This window comes from Myotis daubentonii, chromosome 3, assembly GCF_963259705.1.
Source record: "Myotis daubentonii chromosome 3, mMyoDau2.1, whole genome shotgun sequence".
In the NCBI taxonomy this organism is placed as follows: Eukaryota; Metazoa; Chordata; class Mammalia; order Chiroptera; family Vespertilionidae; genus Myotis; species Myotis daubentonii.
The window spans coordinates 119,365,669-119,386,644 of NC_081842.1; the positions used below are offsets into that span (position 1 = coordinate 119,365,669).

General features: G+C 46.5%; 1 protein-coding gene across 4 annotated transcripts in view; it reads left to right on the top strand.

Annotated features, from left to right (window-relative positions):
- The window catches only part of SH3RF3 (SH3 domain containing ring finger 3), a 254,740-nt gene that overhangs the window by 224,855 nt on the left and 8,909 nt on the right, over positions 1–20,976 (top strand). For 2 of the 4 annotated variants that reach the window (XM_059688360.1, XM_059688362.1), the window contains exons 8-10: positions 7,576–7,910; positions 20,574–20,697; positions 20,849–20,908. In XM_059688360.1, coding sequence (XP_059544343.1) covers positions 7,576–7,910; positions 20,574–20,697; positions 20,849–20,908 — 519 coding nt within the window. Of the gene's footprint in view, positions 1–7,575; positions 7,911–20,573; positions 20,909–20,976 lie in introns of all 4 variants that reach the window. The other 2 variants (XM_059688359.1, XM_059688363.1) reach the window with 1 other exon arrangement.

Genomic DNA, 20,976 nt, shown 5'->3' on the forward strand with positions numbered 1-20,976 from the left:
AGTTGTTGAGTGCTGATCTATGAACCAGAAGGTCACAATTCAATTCCTGGTCAGAGCACATGCCCGGGTGGTGGGCTATTGTTGAGTGTTTCCTTCAGACGTCCCACGTGGGTCAGGGTTCAGGAACTGGAAGCAGAGCCGCACACAAATGAATATGAAAAGCCAAGAGATAATTTGAAATATTGGGGGACCAGGCGAGCAAGTCCAACTCAAGGGGAAGGACTTCCTCCCGTGCTCAGGCCTCACCAAGCTTTTATTGATCTGGGATGCACCCATAGCATAGCCCTTAGGCTGGTGACCCCCTGCAACAGGCAGACTAGCCCATCAGCAAGGATTTACATAATAATAAATGGGGGAGTAGTTTCAGCTACCACTGTCTGGACAAACAGAGGTGGCGCCTAGCTCCAACCTTCGCTAGGCTTCAAAGGTACCCAGCCTTCGGGGGGTGGGGGTGGGGGGGGGTGTTCTCTGTCTATGCTTATCAGATAGTGAAGGCAATAAACAGTTTCCCACAGGCTATATCCCCAGTAGGGGTCATGCAAGAGGCAGGTGGTCCATGATTCTCTCTCATCATTGATATTTCTATCTATCTCTCTCTTCCTCTCTCTGAAATCAATAAAAATGTATTTTAAAAAAGAATATGCTTAATGGAATTAATGTGAAATTAGACTCTGCTGAAGAAAACATTAGTGAACTTGAAGGTATAGTAATAAAAACTATGAAAAATGAAACACAAAAGAGAATTTTTAAAAATGAAAACAGCATCAGTGAACAACAGGACAACTTCAAGTGGCTTAATATACATGTGATTGAAGTCCCCAAATTAGAGGATAAAAAAGTGAGAGAAAAATTATTTGAAAAAATAATGATCCAAATTGTTCTAAATTTGATGAAAACTAGAGACTCATATATTAATGACAGTTGTTGAACCCCAAGCATAAGAAACAAGTAGAAAACTATATCATGAAAAAAACTCTAATCACAATAATTTTTTTCTGTGACAAAGAAAATCTTAAAAGCATCCAGAAAAAAAAAGATACATAAAGTAAGGAAAAATTAGGATGATATTAGATTTCTCATCATGAACACGTCAGGTGAAAAAACATTTAAAAACTGAAAGAAGTACTGAAAAAAATAAGTCTGTCAAGTTCAGATTCTATACCCAGAAAAAATACCTTTAAAAAGTGAAAGAAAAATAAAGAATTATATAGATATAGAAAAGATTTCATCATTAGTAGACCCACCCTATGAGAAATGTTAAAGTTATTTAGGAAGAAGAAAAATTATACCAGATGGAAATTGGGATCTATACAAAGTAACAAAGAGCACTAGAAATGGTAACTACATACATAAATATATAAGATTTTTAATATTATTTAAATCTCTCTTTTTTTAACCCACTATCTGACACTCCAACCAACTGAGCCACGCTGGCCAGGGCTTATTTAAATATCTTTAAAACATAACTGAGTGTTTAAAAAAATAAAAACAATGCAGTTTGAAATTTAAAACATGTGAAAGTGAAAGGTATAATAGCAAATGCATTAAGGTTGGGAGGGAAGAAATGGAAGTACTGTATACTATTGTAAAGTATTATAAGTATATTCTTAGACTACATGTAAAGAGTTATCAAATCAATTACAGTTAGGCTATGTTAAATTAAAAATGTAAGCAATCACTAAATATGAAAATGAAGAGTTATGACAACTAAGGTAACAGAAAAAATAAAATGTAATCATAAGACTTCCAATAACCCAAAAGAAACCTTAAAAAGACGGGAAAGGAAACAAATAATACATGGGTCAAATATAAAACATGTAGTAAATTGCAGGTTTAAAACTAGTCATATAAATAATTTCATTAAATATATATGGTCTAAATAACCCCAAATAGAATGCATAGATTGTCAGTTATTATTAAAAAAAAAAAAAGACAAGACCCAAATAAATGCTGTGAACAGGAAGTAGATTATAATACTTTAAATATAAAAATGCAAATAATGGATAGTAAAAGGATAGAACAATATATATAATCAATTGCCATTATTCATCGTAGTTATAGTCTACTAGAGGCCTGGTGCATGGAATTCGTGCACTGGGGGGGACGTGTCCCTCAGCCCAGCCTTCACTCTTTCCAATCTAGGTCCTCTCAGCCTGTGGGATCAGGCTTAAACTGGCAGTCAGACATCCCTCTCACAATCCGGGACCTCTGGCTCCCAACCGCTTGCCTGCCAGCCTGCCTGATTGGCCCTAACCGCTTCTGCCTTCCAGCCTGATCACCCCCTAACCACTCCCCTGCAGGCCCAGTCGCCCCCAACTGCCCTCCCCTACTGACCTGGTCACCCCTATCTGCCCTCCCCTGCTGGCCATCTTGTGGTGGCCATCTTGTGTGAGGATGTGATGGTCAATTTGCATATTACCTCTTTGTTATATAGGATAAAGTTTTTTGTGGAAGAGCCACACTCAAGGGGCCAAAGAGCCGCATGTGGCTCACGAGCCGCAGTTTGCTGACCACTGCTAGACCAATATTACTGAGTGAATACTGAACTATTTCACCTAAGTGAAATATGTGTGTGTAGCTCACATAGATTTTAATCTTAAATGTTCTATTTTCTTTATCTTACAAAAGAGAAAATGTGGTTTGGAAGTATTAAGTCACTTGCCTGAGGCCACCCCACTAATAGGTGACAGGGTCAAGATTCAACCCATCCGACCTCCCCAGAGCTGGAGCTTCTTGTGCTGCACTGCCTGTGCCCCTCCTGTCTCTCTGCCCCTGGGCATCTCTGTATGAGCTGAAATGAGAAGGAAGAGCATCATCTTGGTGCACCTCTGCTGGAAACAAGTGCGTGGGTGACTTGTATTATTTGCTAATCTGTGCATGTCTGAGAGTGACTGCAAAAGCACCAGAGGTTGCAAATCAATTTTAGCTAGTAGCTGAGTTTGCAAATACAGAATCTGTAAATAATGAGGATTGACTACCATGCTGATACTAATCAAAAGAAATGTGGTTTGGTCATATTAATATAAAACCAAGTAGAATTCAGAGCAGAGAATGTTATTACTATAAAAAAAAAGTCAATTTTACAATGGTAAAAGAGTTGGTTCATCAAAGGGACTAAATATTTATGCTTCAAATAACAGAGCCTCAAATAAATAAGCAATTACTGATAGAGCTGTAGGGAGATATAAACAGATAAACCTGCAATTGCAGTCAGAGGTTGCAATACTTCTTTCAATAATGGATACAAGCATATTATTGGTAAGAACATAGAACATTAGAACAACACATAACCAGCTTGACTAAATTGACATTTACAGAATACTCCACCAAACAGCAAAATACACCCTTCTTCAGGTGCACACATTTACCAGATAGACCATATTCTGGGCCATAATATTTAAACCTCAAATTTTAAAAATTTAAAGTCACTCAAACTATATTTTCTGACTACAATAAAGTTTAATTAGAAATTAATAACACAAAGATATCTCCAAATATTTGAAAACTAAATGGCATACTTCAAAATTACCCAGGGATCGAAAGGAAATCAAAGTCGTAATAGAGAGCATTTTGAAGTGGATGGAAATAAAAACACACCATATCAAAATTTGGAAATTTATATCACTAAACATCTATATTAGAAAACGAAAAAAAAAATCTTAAATCAGTTACCTGTTTCACTTTAAGAAACTAGAATAAAAAACAAAGAAAAATATCTTTCTGCCAATAAACTCAACAAATTATACAAATAAATAAATTCCTTTAAATACATAAATTAATAAACTTAAAAGAAGTTAATAATCTTATAGGCCAATCCTTATTACAGAAATTGAGTTAGTTAAAAACCTTCCATAAAGAAATCTTCAGGCCTAAGTGGCTTTATTGGTGAAATATACCTAATGGTCAAGGAAGAAGTTTTAACAATTCTTTGGGAACTCTTCCAGAAAATTGAAGAAAAAAAGAAAAAGAAAACATTTCCTAACTCTATCTGTAAGGCTAGCATTACCCTCATACTAAAAGCAGACAAAGACATTAAAATTAAACTATAGACCAGTGGTCGGCAAACTGCGGCTCACGAGCCACATGCAGTTCTTTGGCCCCTTGAGTGTGGCTCTTCCACAAAATACCACGTGCGGGCGCGCATGTACAGTGCGATTGAAACTTTGTGGCCCATGCGCAGAAGTTGGTATTTTGTGGAAGAGCCACACTCAAGGGGCCAAAGAGCCGCATGTGGCTCGCGAGCCACAGTTTGCCGACCACTGCTAGACCAATACTACGCATAATCATAAACAAATTTTAAACAATTTTAACAAGTAAAATACAGCAATAAACAAAAAGGATACTAATACAACATGACCAAGTAGGATTTATCCCAGGAATACAAGGTTTAATTGATATAATTCACTTATTAATAAACTAAAAGAGAAAAATAACATGGTCAGTCAAATAGATGTGGGGTGGGGGAAGATTTGACCAAATTTGTCATCCATTCCTAATAAAAACTCTCATAAAATGAGGAAACAGAAGTGAACTTCTTCAACTTGATAAAGGGCATCTATGAAAGCCCACAGCTAGCATTTAACTTGTTGTGAAAGGATGAGAACTTGTCCCTGAGAGCAGGATCGAGACAAGATGCCCACTCTGGACATTTCTACTCAATATTGTATTATAACTTCTAACCCAAGAGGTTAGTAATAGGAAAGAAGTAAACGGCATACAGATCGGAAATGAGGGAGCTAAACTATCTCAGTTTGCAGGGTACATTATCATATAGAGAGAACCCTAAGGAATACACACACACACACACACACACACACACACACACAGACACACACAGCTTTTTTTTTTTTTTTTTTGCTTGTTTTTGGTAACAGATGAGTTAAGCAAGATGCAGGGCACAAATTAATACACAAAAACCAATTGTATTTTTACATACTAGTAGTGAATAAATTGACATTTAAAAAATAACAATAGCAATTTTATAGCATCAAAAATATAACATACTTAGGGACAAATGTGATCAAAGATGAGGAAGAACTATACACTGAAAACTACAAAGTATTGCTAATAGAAATTGAAGAATACCTAAATAAGTAGAGAGATGACTGAGAATATTCGCGAGTGAGAAGACTTAATATATTAAAGTGTTTATTCTCCCAAAATTGACCTGTAGATTCAATCAAATACCAATCAAGACCCCACCCAACTTTTTAATAGGAATTGACAGTCTAGATCTCAAATTCACATAAGCATGCAAAGGACATAGAAGAGTAAAAGACAGCCTTGAAAAGAGATACAAATTTGAAAGGCTAACACTGATTTCAAGACATTATAAAACTATAATAATCAAGACAGTGTGATATTGTTGTAAAGGCAAACAACTAGATCAATGGATTCTTTTTCTAAAAATAGATGGAGCCATAACTGGTGTTTTCCAGATAATATTTGATGGATTGATCGAGTAAGACACCATATTTCTGTGGAATGAGAAGTGGCGGGATGACCCCTGGATAGTATGGAAGAATGAGTTTATGTAGAATTCCCCTACTTTCTCTGTTCTAAACACAGAGAGTTTGCTTGTTTGTTTTTAAAACTTTTTAAAAGTCAACTCTATGGATGTAAACAAAGTGAAACACACAACAGCAGGTGGGGTTCAAGTGCTGGCCTACAGGCTCCAGGGTGGAAAACAGGTGGTGTGAGCTGACTTTCAACTGCAAGAGCATATGGGCAGGAGCTCGAGGCAAGTATCAGGGGACCAGACCCAACCTCTCCTGGGGGCATGTGCAATACTGAGCGCTGTGGAAGGCATGGAGAGAAGAGAGTCCCACCTGAGCACAGAGCTGAGTGTGGCTCTGGCCTGAGGACTAGGTCTTCACCATCCGTGGGAGACCAGAACTCAAGTGATCCTGTTACACTGGTTCTGAGAGGAGGCCCCAGAGGTCCATGTAGAAGAGTGACAAGACTGCAGACCCAGAGAAGTAAACCAGGGCAGAAACAACAGCAATAAGGTACCCCTGCTCAGATGAACTAAAATCTCAGGGCTGGGACTGCTAATGCATAAAGGATAGCCAGTAAACTTAAGAAATGAGAGGGAAATAAAAGAGAAATCTAAAGAAGTCACTGATGTCAGTATATTTAAAATCCTCCAAAAGGAAATAGAAGAAATAGCATCCACCCTCTAAAAAAGAAGGAGAAGACAGGGTGGTGAAGAAAAAAAGAGATGGATAGATATGAATCAGAAATTGTTTGATACAAAAAAGAAGCAACTTGAAATTTTGGAAAGAGAAAATATATTTATTTAATTACAAAACTCCATGGTGACATAAACTCTAGACTAGACTCAGTTGAAGATAGAAATTCGTGACACTGGAAAGCCATACAAAGGAATTTATCTGCTGATACCGTCCTTATTTTGTAGTGTTCTAGTAAGGAGATGTGCAGTCAGGTGGAAGCTAGCCAGAGGTGGAGGCGAGCTGTGCCAACGCTCAGCAGAAGAACCGGAAGCCACCCTACAGGGTTTTCAGGACCCAAGTGCCATTGCCCTTCCCTGGCTGAGCTGTCGCCTCCCGTTACAGGCTGCTGAGCTGGGCTGAAGTCCAGGCAGCAGGGGAGAGGCAGATAAACGACTGATTACCTCAGGGGGATTAAGTGACCGCAGTGGCTTCATCGATCTGCACCATTGCCTAACCTGGTCTTTCTTTGAAAGGAGGAGCCACGTTGAGGAAGGATCCAAAGCCATCCCAAATTCTGAGTAGTTTTTTAAAGCCATAAATAAGCCTTCCTCTATCTCACCTCCTGGAAAGAGAGGATGGGCTGCTAGCACACTGTCAGAGGAAGGGGTTGCTTGTGCGGAGAGCTGGGCAGGTGTCTGAGTGTGCGCTTTGTCCAAGGTGGGGCTGAGAACATGGCTTCGTTGCTTGTATAATTCCATGTTGCTGAGGCCATGCATGCCACAAAGTCTGGCACTGGAACACTGCGGCAGTGTGGCATCCCTCTTCTCTGGTTAACAAGGCCAACACACCGGAAGTGAGCAGTGCGGCATTAGAGGGACACTTGGTGTGAAGTGATGTCGGCTACCACCCACGAAGTCTCTTTTTAGGCCAGACCCACCTGCCTAGAACTCTGTCCCTATGGTGTGACCCATTCTCTCCCCTATTTGTTTCTGTAATTAGTAAGGAAACGGTTCTTCAAAATTACTAACGCAAGCTGTAGTAGGATTCATTTTAACATGGCTCTGTGTTTGGAAGGAACTCCATTTTTCTTTAGAGTCCTAGGTCTTTTTAAAATATATATATTTTTATTGATTTCAGAGAGGAAGGGAGAGGGAGAGAGAGATAGAAACATCAATGATGAGTGAGAAGCATTGATTGGCTGCCTCCTGCATGCCCCCTACTGGGGATCAAGCCCACAACCTGGGCATGTGCCCTGATCCGGGAATCAAACCATAACCTCCTGGTTCATAGTCTCAGTTGTACAGAGACTGGGCAGATTGTCTCAGGAAAGAGTCTATTGCAATTGCATGGTAGGTTTCAAACTAAACTTTCTACTCACTGTTTCTCCCACCCTGTGCTCCAGCTGCCCTCTCCTCTGCTCAGGCTCAGGACCAACCAACCACCATGGTGTCGCCCCTGTGCACCCAGAACTCCCCGACCCGCCTGCCCACTGCCAGCCTCAGGCCCCACTCCATGGTGTCCCTGCAGCACCTCCACCAGCCCCCAGTGCAGACCATCACTGGTGCCCAGTGCCCCTGGCCAGCCATCCCTCTCACGTCAGCAGCATCGGCCGTCACACCTCCCAATGTCACTGCTGCCAACCTCAACGGGGAGGCCGGAGTGGGGACCGTCAGTGGCCTGTCTACATCCAGCCCCACCAACGTGGGATGCAAACCAGATGAGAAGAAAACTGAAAAGGTAAGCAGCCCAAACTGGGTGAGCTGGTTATTGTAACTCTTTGGCAGCCCTGGCCCAGCTGGTTATTGTAACTCTTGGGCACCAGACACCAAAGACATTTTGTGCAATTAAGGCTTTAAGGTGGGCACCAGGCACATGGCAGACAGGGAGGCCAGACCAGCAAACAGCTGGTTGTCACAGTGGAATCTAGGCAGGCCGCAGGTCCAACTAACTGAGCCCAACTACCATTTTTATGCAAATCAGAAAAATGTGTTTCTCCTCAAGATGCGTTCAGCCATCTATTGGAAAATCATTGTGTTATCCTCATTTTGTTAGAACAATACTCTTCTTGCCATGCACCAGGATATCCTATATAATAAAGCGGTAGTATGCAAATTAACCCTCATCCCCTCACAAGATGGCTGCCAATGACCAAGCTGGCGGGGTGGGGGCAGTTTGGGGCAATTAAGCTGGTGTGGGGGACAGTTGGGGTCAACCAGGCTGGCAGAGGGGGCAGTTGGGGGCAACCAGGCTGGCAGGGGGGGCAGTTGGGGGTGATCTGGCCAGTGAGAGGGCAGTTAGGGGCAATCAGGTCAGCACACAGAAGCAGTGAGGGGCAACTAGGCTGGTGTGGGGGGGCAGTTGGGGGTGACCAGGCTGGCAGAGGGGCCAGTTGGGGGTGACCTGGTCAGCAAGGGGGCAGTTAGGGGCGATCAGGACAGCACACAGAGGCAGTGAGGGGCAACCAGGCAGGCAGGCAGGTGAGCAATTAGGAGCCAGTGGTCCAGGGTTTTGAGAGGTATGTCCTGATTGGAGAGTGTGCAGGCTGGGCTGAGGGGACCCCCCCCACACACACGAATTTTGTGCACTGGGCCTCTAGTTATAACAGAATACACAAACCCACTTTTGTGGCAGCTGTGCCTTCCCTGTGTCATCCCTGAGCAGGCACCACTGCTCAGGCTCACCGCTCAGGCCCGCTTTCTGTGGGGAAACAGGAGCAGGATGCCAGCCTGAGTTGGTATGGGTGGCATTGCTAGCTCTTCTTTTAACTGTGAAGGAAGTAGGCTTATTTCACAAAATAAATCTGATTCCAATGAGCTTGCCTCAGTTGCCACCCATCCAGACACTGGATCAACCAGGATTACACTCCAGGTTTCTAAATCAATGCTGTCCAATTAATTTATTTCAAGACACATATCTAATGTGAAATCTCCTAGTAGCCACCTTTTTTAAAAGTTAAAATAATTTTAAAATAAAATTAAAACATTAATTTTATTAGTATAATCTATTAAACCCCATTTCCAAATATATTATCATTTTAACATGTAATCTATATTAGAAACTTGTTGGTGATGTTTTGCCTTTCTTCAGCCAGTGAGAGAGCGCTGGTGCTCAGGGGCCACCGCCTGCCTAGCGGCTCCTTGGAGTGTGGGCCTAGGTCCACAACAGGGACCCACTCTCTTTATCGGCCTTGTTGTATGAAAGGTTTATGCTCATTTTCTCTCATCTTGACACATTCTGCAAATATTTTAAAACCTTTCCATGTAAAATCAGTCTTCTGAATGGAATTTGCTAGCTAGGGCTTGGATGAGACCCTCAACCCTGGATTGTGTATTCAAAGGGAGGCCAGCCTCTCTGCTTTTAGGAACCATACCTAAGCCAGGCTGATTGCTCAGTCCATCAGCCTAGGAGCCCCTGGAGGCACACCCACCAGCCAGCACCCTGTGGATGTGGGAGTCCAGGAACCGCCAGAGATGCCCACACCAGACTCTTCAGGGCCTCACCGATGCTCAGGTCTGATCACAACCTGTCTTGTCCAGGCCAGAGGAAAGCAATTCCTGTGTAGCTGGTGTGGAGGAGGCCTTGGTCACAGCTGCTCCTGCCGAGCTCTCAGCTCTCAAAGCTCAAATCCCGGATATTAATAGGATGTAAAGTGAAGTGGTTGCACTGCCCTTTGTGTTCATGTTTGAAAGTCACTTGGGTCTTGATCTGCTCCCTTCCACCTGCAGCCTTCTGAGGAGATGTGCTGGGCCTTTCAGCTGGCAGAGGTGGGGGTGGTCCCACCCTCTCACGAGGACACCTTTCCTGGAAGACAAGATCCCCTCGGCCCCCAAAATGCTGAGAAAGAACAGGGGACAGGCTTAGAAAGGGAAGAGCCATAATTGCTGTCAACATTTCTGGTTCTTTGCCCCAGTTCCCTCTCTCCAGTTAGTGAAACAGGGCAGGCTTCATTCCGTGTGGTTCATTGCTGGGCAGGGGCAGGCTTGTAGGAATCGACATGGTGAGTGATATTACTCACCACCTTTGCCCTCTTAAGTGTGTCGCTAATGAAAACCAACATTGGGTCGACACTTAGTAGGTGTTTTGCTTTCACCCAAGGCTTACACTCTGCTAACAGTTCTCCTATGTCAGGAAGGAGCAGTTGAGTGTAGGGTCCCTCTTAATGAAAGGCTCCTCGGGTGAAAGTCCTGCTCCCACATGGAAAGCAGCTTAGCCCAGATGACTCCCCAGGTGGGGCCTGGCAGTGGAAATGCACAGGCCCGCAGCAGTCCATACCTGGCCGTGCTTGTGGCTGGGCACAGACGCCTCGAGGCACAGGAAGCAGTTTATGATTTGTTCCCAAGTAATGGAGTCTGGGAGGTGTGCCATCTTCCTCCATGGACAGATGGGTAAGTCAGAGGTGTGGGCCCTGGACTGGGCCTACCTGCAAAACTCAGTTCACCTGGATTCTGACACCCCAGCTTCTTTCAAATTCCATCCTCTTCTGATCATTTTCATGTGATAACAACCACACAGGACCTCAAGATGGTGGCTCCTTAGAGAAATTCAGGAGCAGTTACCAAATTAAGATTGGACATGGATGGAGGCCCAAATCAGGACCCTTATTCAGGGAGGTGCCGCCTGGCAGGGTCTGGCTGCTCCCAGCAGGGCAGTGGCAGGAAAGGGCCTGGCCAGCTGCCACCTGCACCTGCGCCTCTGAGGTCCCCAAGCTGGGTGTGCACCTCACATTTCCTGGAAGCACTCTGTCTTAAGAAGCACAGAAATGAGGAAGAGAATCCAAAGCATCCCACGGAGCTGTGGGCTGCCTGTCAGTGCCTGGCATGCTGTCAGCCCACCATGTGCTAATGGAACTAATAGCTTCAATTATAACTGAGCCCCAGAAGTCTGGCATCCCCTGATGAAGCAGACTGCTCCCCTGTGTGCCACTCACAGACCTGCTGCTGCCCTTCCGGTGGATGAAGTGGATTCTATCCATCTGTTTTGTGTTTAAAATTCAGAAGTACCTGAGCTCAGCATACCTGAGTGAATAATAAAGTGTTTAATCTTTCTTGTTCCATTCCAGACGTTCTTCAGAAGGGTGCCAGATTTTACAAAAACGTTATCTGAATGCATTTTATGTAATCTGATTTGTGGTAGCACTGTGTTTGTTCTGCAGAAATGCCAGAGGCCTGTTGGAAATCCAAATACAAGGCAAAGTTATCCAAACGTGACAAAGTGATTGCACAGCCCAGACCCCTAGGAGGGAGCAGGGCTGCCCAGGCTTCTTGTTTCTGCCCTTCTGCTGTTTGACCTAATCTCCTGTGAAGCACTTTTAAAGGCATTAATGTTATGCTATAAATACTACTGGGTTAGCAGAGTCTTCCGACTTCAATGAAAAGATGACAGCATTGAGCTGAGATTGCAAGAGAACAGGGTCACACATTTCTACAGCTTCTTGGGTGCTGAGTCCAAAAAAATTTCTGGAGAATTGAAACCTCAGCACTTTAATCCTCCCTCATTGAACAACATTAGCCCCAGTTAACCATGCATCAGCCCTAGGATAGTAGCCTAGGAAAGACAGCTTCTCTCCTGGAAGCCATGGGAGTGCCACCAAGGCCTGGTCTGCTCCCCATTCTGTGTCCGGACTCCTCTGAGGACTTGAAGATGAGACCTGTCCCTGCTGGGGCCTCTCTTTGGAGGAGGAGCAGCTGCTCACTGGCCACTTGTCAGGTGTGGGCTGGCATCACACTCAGAACATGATGATGGCAAGACTGAGAGAGACCCTCAGGGAGAAGCTGTCACTGACAGTGACAAAAGGGCCCATGTGGGGCTCTGAGCCAGCTGAGCAGAGTCTTTCAGAGGGAAATGAGCATCATGATCAGAGTCAGCGTCTTGTGCAAGCAATTAAAAAAAATTTATTGATTGATTTTTTGAGAGAGTAACATTACTTTGATGATCCACTTATGCATTCGCTGGTTGTTTCTTGTATGTGCCCTGACCGGGGATTGAACCCACAATCTTGGCGTACAGGGGCAACATTCCAACCAATTGAGCTAGCCGGCCAGGGTTTGGTCAAGTCATTTAAATGTTATTTATGCCTCGTGGCCTTGTCAAGTTCCACACTTCCACCTCTGTGGCTCTTGCTGTTTGTTTCATTCCTTTTCTCTTCCTCAGATCCCATGAAGCAGTCTAGCTGTCTCTCTGATACATTCGAGCTTGCATAGTTTGGATTGCCCGGGCTGTTGTCTGCCTCACAACCCAGTTATGCCTTAAAATCAGGATGGGGCCTTCTAGTTTCTGAACTCCCCATCTGTGGGAAATGTGATCTGTCGGTTTTTACAAGCCAGCTATTTGGTTTGATTGGTTATCTAGAAGTCTTAATGCTTCCAGTAAGAATATATTGAAGTTCAGTGTTTGGCATCTCACAGAATTCTTCTCATCAATTATTTGAATGCCTGATTTGCCTGTCAGTCGTACATGTTTCCAACATTTCTGTAACTGTTTTCATAGAAATATTTTGGAATGTGCTTTCATCTTTCCATCTCACATTTGTTTATCAAAAATACAGTGTGTATGTATGTCTATGTGTTTGTATGTATGTATGTGTGTGCATGTATGTATGTGTGGTGGGTGTGTGTGTGTGTGTGTGTGTGTGTGTGTGTGTGTGTGTGTGAAGCTCATGGAAGATCTTTGTCCTCTAACATGCCATCACAGCCTGTGAGAAGGGCGGGCTCAGTGATGAGCAGAAAATAGCCCTCCTCCATCCCTGCACTCATTAACCACCTGCAGTGGGAATGGCGGGCGATGTGGTGGTACAGGAAGCCTGGAGGACCCAGGTCCAAGGCCCGTGGGGCTGAAAGGAAAGAGAAGTATAAGGACAGGAACTGAGAGCACCAATGTGCCACTCCTCTGAGGGATCAAAGGCCACAAAGGAGGTGGCCCAAAAGCGGAGAACCATTGCTTTTGAAGGAAAGACCAGAGCTTGGAGCTTTTCCTCTGGCTGAGCGGTGCCGCTTTCTTTTCCAGCATAGTAAAAAGCAGCTGTGGAGTGACAACAGAGAAGTGCTGAGACCAAGACTTCCCCTTGCAGAAAGCAGTCCCAAGCTCAGTATCTCTGTGGTACCAAGCATCTGCATTGTAACCATATTGATAAGAATGGTGATGGTGACAGCAAACAAATGTGGCATTTCCCAGGTGTCAGGCATAATGTACCAGTTCATGTGATCCCCACAATAGCTCTCTAGGTTAGGTACTACTGTTACCCTGTTCACAGATAAGGAAACTGAGGATGGGAAATTTGAGTCACTTTCTCATGGGGGCATGCTTGGTAAGTAGTGGATGCCAGATGAGAACCCAGGCCACCTGCTCCTGCCCCGCCATGAAGTGGTGTCACCTCTCTCCCCTTTGCTATCCAAGACCTTAGGCTGCTCTCTGGGCTTTAGAACAAGCATCCTGGCCCCCTGTGCCAGGTCATTGCCCAGCACACACCCCAACAAGCCTCCATCATGTCTTCCAAGCCGTGCTCATCCCTCCTTCACTCAGCACCGGCGATGGTGGGCTGCTCTGCCTTTGTGACGCCCACGTAAGGCTCTGTGATCCTGGCCTCACCTACTGAGTGGAGTGACAGCACCATGGGGCCACACTGCAGTAGCTGGATGTGCAGCTGTGGCAGGCTCACCGGACTCTGTGCCTCGTGGAGTACTGGTCCTGGCTGGGCCAGGACACGGGTGCCTACAGCCCTTGTGAAGGCTCTGATGACCTGTGGGGCTGAGAGGAAAGAGAAGTATGAGGAGAGGAATTGGGGGCACCAACATTCCATTCCTCTGAGGGATCAAAGGTCACAAAGGAGGTGGCCCAGTTGCCTGCCCAGACTGGCACCCAACATCTGTCACTTAGAAAGTTTCACTCTGGAGGAGGCTGATTACTGGTCTCAGTCACCACCATAGTCCTCATTGAACATCTGGTGGCTGCTGGTCCAAAAGAGTGGTGTGCAGATGCTGTCCTCACGTCAGAGAAAGGGGTGGCCACGTGGCACAGCAGCCTGCTGGCCCTGTGCTCAGTGCCGGAGAGCGACATGTGTGGTTACCCCTGGTCATCTCTCTGAACTTGAAATTCCTCAATTGTAAGTGAGGAACTGTGCCCTTAAAACAGCTATTATGGAGAGTTTTGGACTGAATGTTGTGTCCCCCCCCCCCCCAGATTTCTAAGTTAAAGGTCTACCCCCCAATGTGAGGTGGAGCCTTTCAGGGGTGTTAGGATTTGATGAAGTCATGAGGGTAGGGCCTCCTGATGGGGTCAGTGGCCTCTAAGAAGAGGAGGAGAGATTTCTGTTTTTCCACACATGCAATGGGGAAAGGCTACATGAGGCCACATGAGGACACAGTGAGAAGGCGGCCATCTGCAGCAGAAGAGCCCTCACCCCTTTTGAGGAACCTCACTGTGCTTGCAATCTGACCTCAGACTTCCAGCATTCAGATGGTGAGGAAATCAGTTTCTGGTGCCTAAGCTTCCCCGTCTGCGGTACTTTGTTGTGGCAACCCTAGCCAAGGACAAGTACATTGAAATAGAAGTGCATACAAACCAGCGGGCATCTGGTTGATGTTCTCCGTGTTTATGTGCTTGCTGTGTTTCCTCCTTTGTAAAAGAAGGTGTGGGTGTTACTTCCTACCTGTCTGAGAAGGACACAAGAGAGTAAAGCCTTTGGAAAAGGACAAGACCTGCAAACGAAAGGGGATAGATGAAGATGTTAGGGAGAGGCTGGGCATGGGCATGGGCTGCCATCATTGGCAAGCTTGGGAAAACTGAGCCCCCACCAAGGCTGTGGACTGCACTGCCTGAGCAGCCCGGGCCTGGCCCCAGATTTCTGCCCTGTGGTGGGGATCAGGATAGTATCAGGGTGATGGCCTGCAGGTCATGCTTAGAACTCCAGCTCCCAGCTCCCAGCTCCTGCTTTGACATCACTTTCCTCCTCTTCCCCTTGGGCCCCTGGGCTCACCTGGCCCCTCACCTGGACACAGGACCGGGGACATGATCAGCTCTGGCTCAGCCCAACTGGGGCTGGGCAGAGGGGGCTCCCCAGTCCTCCATATCAGAGCTTCTGATGTCTTTTGAAGTTGCAGATTAAAGCCCTAGAGCTCACTGCAGATGTTGGGGCTAAAGATGCTTCTACACAGGAGGGAGAGCTGGAGAGCCGAGCCTGAGAATAACTGGGGAAAGGGGAACCCAGGCATGTTTGCAGTAGGGGAGAAGGGAGCAGTTCTGGGAAGAAGAATCTAACTGCTGTTCAGAAAGGCAGCAGAAGAAGCCATCAACAGTGTCAAGAAGTTCAAGAGGGGGAGATAAAGATGCCAGTGCCCTGGAGACGTCTGGTTTAGGGCAAAGAGGGGCCCAGAGGAGGTCAGTGTCTCTTTTAAGCACAATTTCTGGTCATCACCATGTTGTCACCAGGTTTAGTCTGCTGGGAGCTGGAGAAGGTGCCCCATGCTTTCTACTTGGCAGGCTGAGTTTGAGTGAAATGTGGAAAACATGTTTATTGTGCCTTTCTTCTTACAACATTCCCACCCTGAGGCCAGAGAGTCTGTGCTTCTTCAATCTTGGAGCTTCTGAGATGTCCCCAGTGACCTGTCAGGACGGAGTGTCTCCGGGACTTGGAATATTCTCAGCCTATTGTTGCACACGAGGCATCCAGAGGCTCCCAGATGTGTATCTGGCTCTATGATCCTATTTGCATCTTCCTTTGTGGGTGAACCATGAGACGTGTACTTCCTCTGCCCTCAGCCTGTGCTGACAGGAAGTGAATGCTGGCTGGGGCCAGATGAATGAATGAAGAGCTGTAGCATATCCCACTGGAGATCCGGATCCTCCCAGGCCCTCTTTGCTGAAAACCAACTGTGTGCCAGGCACTTCACTAGGTGCTCTGCATGTCGTCATCCTCAGTCTTCCCACGAGCACTGAGCACTGCTCTTAAGGTCTCATCTTGAAGAGCAGCCCAGAGGAGCAGAGTGCTGCCTGTGTCCCCAGGAGGAATGGGACCAGCCAGCCCATCTTGTCACCATGAAGCCCCTGCCAGAGTCCTATCATCATCAGTCTGTGTAAATCCCCGTGCCCTTCTCTGAAATGACTTAAACAAATGAAAGTCTGAACAGTGTGTATGGGGCGTCTACAGTTATCGGATGCCATGCTGGATTGTGTGCCTTGTCTCAGTTCCCAGGACAAAGCAGCAGAGTTGCAGTTAAAATTTGAAATTGAGTTCTGGGTTCAAATCCAGATTGTTCAGCTTCCTAACTAATCACCCTATCTCTACTTTAAGAACCTAGTGAGCTACTGTATGTACAAGACTTAGAAGAGTGCCTGGCTCTGTTCTCAAGAAACAGTTTCCAGGGTACTTTGTGAGTGTGGGAGTGAGTGTGTGGGTGTATTCCATTTTACAAATGAGGAAGCTGATTCTAAAAGCAGTTAAATAACTTGTTCAAGTTCAGTCAACTAATAAATGACACTCGCAGATATGCCCTCTGTCTCCAAGGCAGCCAGGATGTGGCTGAACATCCTAAAGGTCCACAGGATAACAGTATCTTTTACTTGGAGAGCGCTTTTCCTAAGCCGGTGCTCACTAACCTTGTTTCCTGCATTTATCACCGTCCCTGGAAGCTGGTCCGTTCTCTGTGTTTTGATGTCACTGTCTGCAGTCCTCTACAATCAGGCACCAGGCTGCACAGACGGCCTTTGGCTTCTCCTGATCACCTGCTGGGTTCGAAATCACAGTTACTTTTTTGTCCCTGTTTCAGACATGCTGAATCAGAATCTTGGTGGTGGGGCCCCAGCGTTACATTTTATCTAACTCCCTGGTTAGTTATTTGTTCACCAAGTGGGAGAGCCTGCATTGTCCCATGTGCTTTCCCAAGACATAATAAGGGTTAACGGAGAGACACCAAGTGGTGGAGATAAAATCCATTTTATTTATTTAACAAAAATGTATTGGGAGCTAACTATTTCCTAGGTATCTTGCAGAAACTTAAAAATATCCAAAGACATCATAAAAACAGTAATATAATTAGTATTTGTGAGATGCATTCATAATGGTTTAAAAGTACTCATATCTCTCATTTCAACAACTCTGTGAGGCAGTGTCTATGGAGCTGGAACTTGGAGCTGGGCCTCATACTCCTGGCCCCTCAACCCCTCTGGTGTGAACTACAACAGGAAAGGAGGGTAGGGATCATGGGTGCATAACTGCATGGGGAGCTGGGGAGGACTTCCCAGAGCGGGGCTTGTCCCCACTGGGTGGCAGCATTCCATCACTCATTTGGGGGCAGAGCGAGGCTGAAACTTTGCAGATGTGTCTGCCTCCCATGGCAGGACTGTGGGGGGCATTTTGTTCCCACAGTGCAGACTGTTTGGAGTCCCCACCAAGACTGAAAAGTGGGTCACCCTGGAGGGAAACTTGAGCCACAGCTGGGGACAGCAGAATGCTAATAAGATTGCGTAGAAAAGCAATGACCCCCAAAACCTAACAGAAACATCATTCTCTGCAACTCACTGGGCCCATAAAAATCCCTAATTTAGTCCTGGTCCTGGGAGAAACCCCAGCAAAGCTATCTGTCTTTAACATAACTTTCAGCCCAGAGCGATCCTAAATTGCATCCACTAAAGCCTCATTCTCCCCATGATGTTGCCTGTAAATTGACCAGTGAGTCTCTTCCCAGAACCCTCGAAGTGCTCGTTAGCTGATCCTAACCTGCATTACAGAGAACAGAGACCCCAGGGAGGGCCTGGAGCGGTCTGCAAACTCGGTGCTCGGTGACTGCCAGGACACCGATGCCACAGCAGTTTGTAACGACCAGATGCTTAAGGAAAGCATTACCAGAGTTCTGTGTGGACAGTTCTCCAGCCATGATATCAGTGTTTGCCATAATCTAATTAAGAAAATGATCAGTTCTATTTATTCATGGAGAACTAGGACAGGAAAATGATCCATTGCAATTACCCAGCCCTTTCCAAACACACAGCTGAGGCTGGACTTCACTACAGACATGCTGTGTTCCAGTGGCTCTGTCTTCTCTCAGCTCCATACACATCCCACTGAGGCATGGCTGTGCTTCCAGGACTTCTGTCCCATCGCAGTGCCTTGCAAGCAAGTGTTTTATTCATGAAGCAGAATAAAAGAGGAGCTGGAAAAGGCTAAGTGGGGGAAGCATGCTAGCAGGAAACCAAGGCCAGGGACTTGAGGTTTGGGGGCTCTGACAGCTGAGCCCAGAGGGTCATGGACCATCAGATACTACCCCTCACATTCATGCTGTGTCTTCTCATCTCCAATGCCCTCCCCTAAGTGGCCTCAGGTCATGCAGAGCCAGACACTCGCTGCTAGCTGCCAGCACCTTTCAGTAGTGTTGACCTCAGAAGCCCCAGCTAAGTGGGGGACCAGAATGTCTTTAAGGCAACCTCTGAGCCAGATGCATGATGCCACCCAGTGGCTGAACTACTGAAATTCTCTTAAGTATGCCCAAGCTTGTCTTTGTCAAGGATGCTGAAACAGGGCTGAGCTGGGCAAAGTCGCCCTCACCAGCTGCCCTGTGCCATGTCAACCTGTACCCACCTGCTTGCCCATGCCAGCCTTTTATCATCGTGGATAGTATTTAGGACATCTGCTTCCATCCTTTCTTTCAATATTAGTGCTAGGAGTAGAGAAAAACGTATGACTGTTCATACTACAGTGTTAATGACTTAGCTTAAGGATATGCATGTCACTACATATGTGTGTTTTAAGGAAGTTTCAGCACACTGACTCCCCCAGTAGCTTCTAACTATGCTGATGAGGAAGGCAGAAATAGGAAATCTTGCATCTGTCCACCTCAGAGTCCAGTGAACTGGGACTAAAGCAGACTTTCGGTAGCCATCACCAATCCAGTGGTCTAGGTTTAGACTCGTGTGCACTGCCACCCTTTTACACCATATTCATAGATCTTCTTGCCACCTAACTTCCATTGGACATTAGAAAACTAAATTCCAATAAAGCCATGCCAATGTCCAAATTCCAAGGCATGCACATTGTTCTAAAAGCACCACTCTGTGTGTCCACACGTTCTTTCCCTCACATGCACACAGTCGCACACACCCACACACGTGGCACAGCCTCAGGTGAACATGATTCTTCTCTCCCACAGTGTCAATGGCAGCATTTTCCACACTCCATGTACTCTGCACCTGCACTGCTGGGGAGGCCAAGGTGAGACGCCTCTCACGCCCAGTGCTGCGCAGAGTTCGAGGAAATAGAAATGCAGACATGATAACTGGGCTGGGCCACCCAAGGACACTGTCTGGGGCATAGTCTGGGCTGCTGTCACCACAGCGGCCTGGCTCTCGGGACTCTGTGGAGAGTGTCTTGGAGCCACACAGCCCGAGAGGAAGCGGAGATGCTTCTGCAGAGCCGAGAGTCCTGATGAAGACCGTGCTGGGTGTCCCCCAGGCACGTGGCCTTCAGGGTGTGCCAGGGGTGATCTATCGGAACTTGGAGTGGGTTCTAGGCCCAGAGAGGGGTCTGTGTGTCCCTAATGAGATGATGCTGAGATAAGCTTCATTTTTGTAAGGGCAGATCCTTGTGATTATGTCATTAGTTTTGTACATGCAGAACCATGTCCTGAATGTTGTCACATCCCTAAAGGTAGGAGAGCCGCAGCCAGGTGACAAGGTTTCACAGTATATTCACCAGTGAGGGAATCCAGGGCATGGGGGGAGTCGCCCTCACCAGCTGGCATCCTTAGCTCTGGGACAGCAAGTGACTGTCTGGGGATGTATGAGGTGCACACGGGTACACATGTGCACAAGTTCTGCAGGTGTCCCGTGTGGCCCAGATTGTGTGCAGAGGAAGGTTTGCAGAGAAGGCTGTGTCCAGGGTCTCCCCCACTCACCACCACCTCCTCACCACCCCCACCTCCCCCAACCCCCCCGCCCCCCGCCCCCATAGCTCATCTCAGGAAGCCTGAGGCAGAATGATTAATCCCAGCTGTGAGGGTTAGGAAACCCAGGCGAGAAGCCACATTATGATACTGCTGGTGACCCTGACCACAGACGAAGTTGCCAGGTTAGAACAGGTCCTAGGTGGTGAGTGAGTGTGCTGTCAGGAACAGCCCCTGCGTAGCCTCTCCTGGGCAGGGCACCTTCCAGCCTACCCAGGGGCTCCTGGTTCTATGTGGGCCACTTATGCAGCGTTTGGGGAAAGGAAGGAAAACAAGAGTTGGAAAAGCTTTCCATATTAGCTTTGTTTTCTTCTAACCAGCTTTCCCAGATTCTGTTTAAAGTTTCCAAAAGGATTACACTCCCTCCCCTTCTCCGCTCCCCCCCCCCAACCTCCACCACCACCACCACCACCAACAACAAGGGCACTTAGAAGCATTCACCGATGGGTTTCAATATTGTGTGTCTTTCCAGAAAGAGAAGAAGAGTGGGCTGCTGAAACTTCTAGCCGGGGCATCCACCAAGAAGAAGAATCGCTCCCCACCGTCCATCTCTCCCACCCATGACCCCCATGTGGCAGTGGACGCCTCGCTTCAGGGTGCAGTGGGGCTCGAAGTGTCCTCACTGTCCCTCCATGGCCGGGCAGGGTCCTGCCCCATAGAAAGCAAGATTCAGGGGGCGATGGGAATGGAGCCACTGCACAGAAAGACGGGCTCCTTGGACCTGAACTTCTACTCATCCCCTTCCAGGAAAGCCCCTTTCTCCATTGCTGCCGCCCGCCCTGAGCCCAAGCCATTTCCCAGAGAGAGGTAAGGCTGAGGGTCAGCTTGCATCCTCTAAAACCTTGCTGTGGGTTGATCTGTGAAGTCTGGAGCCA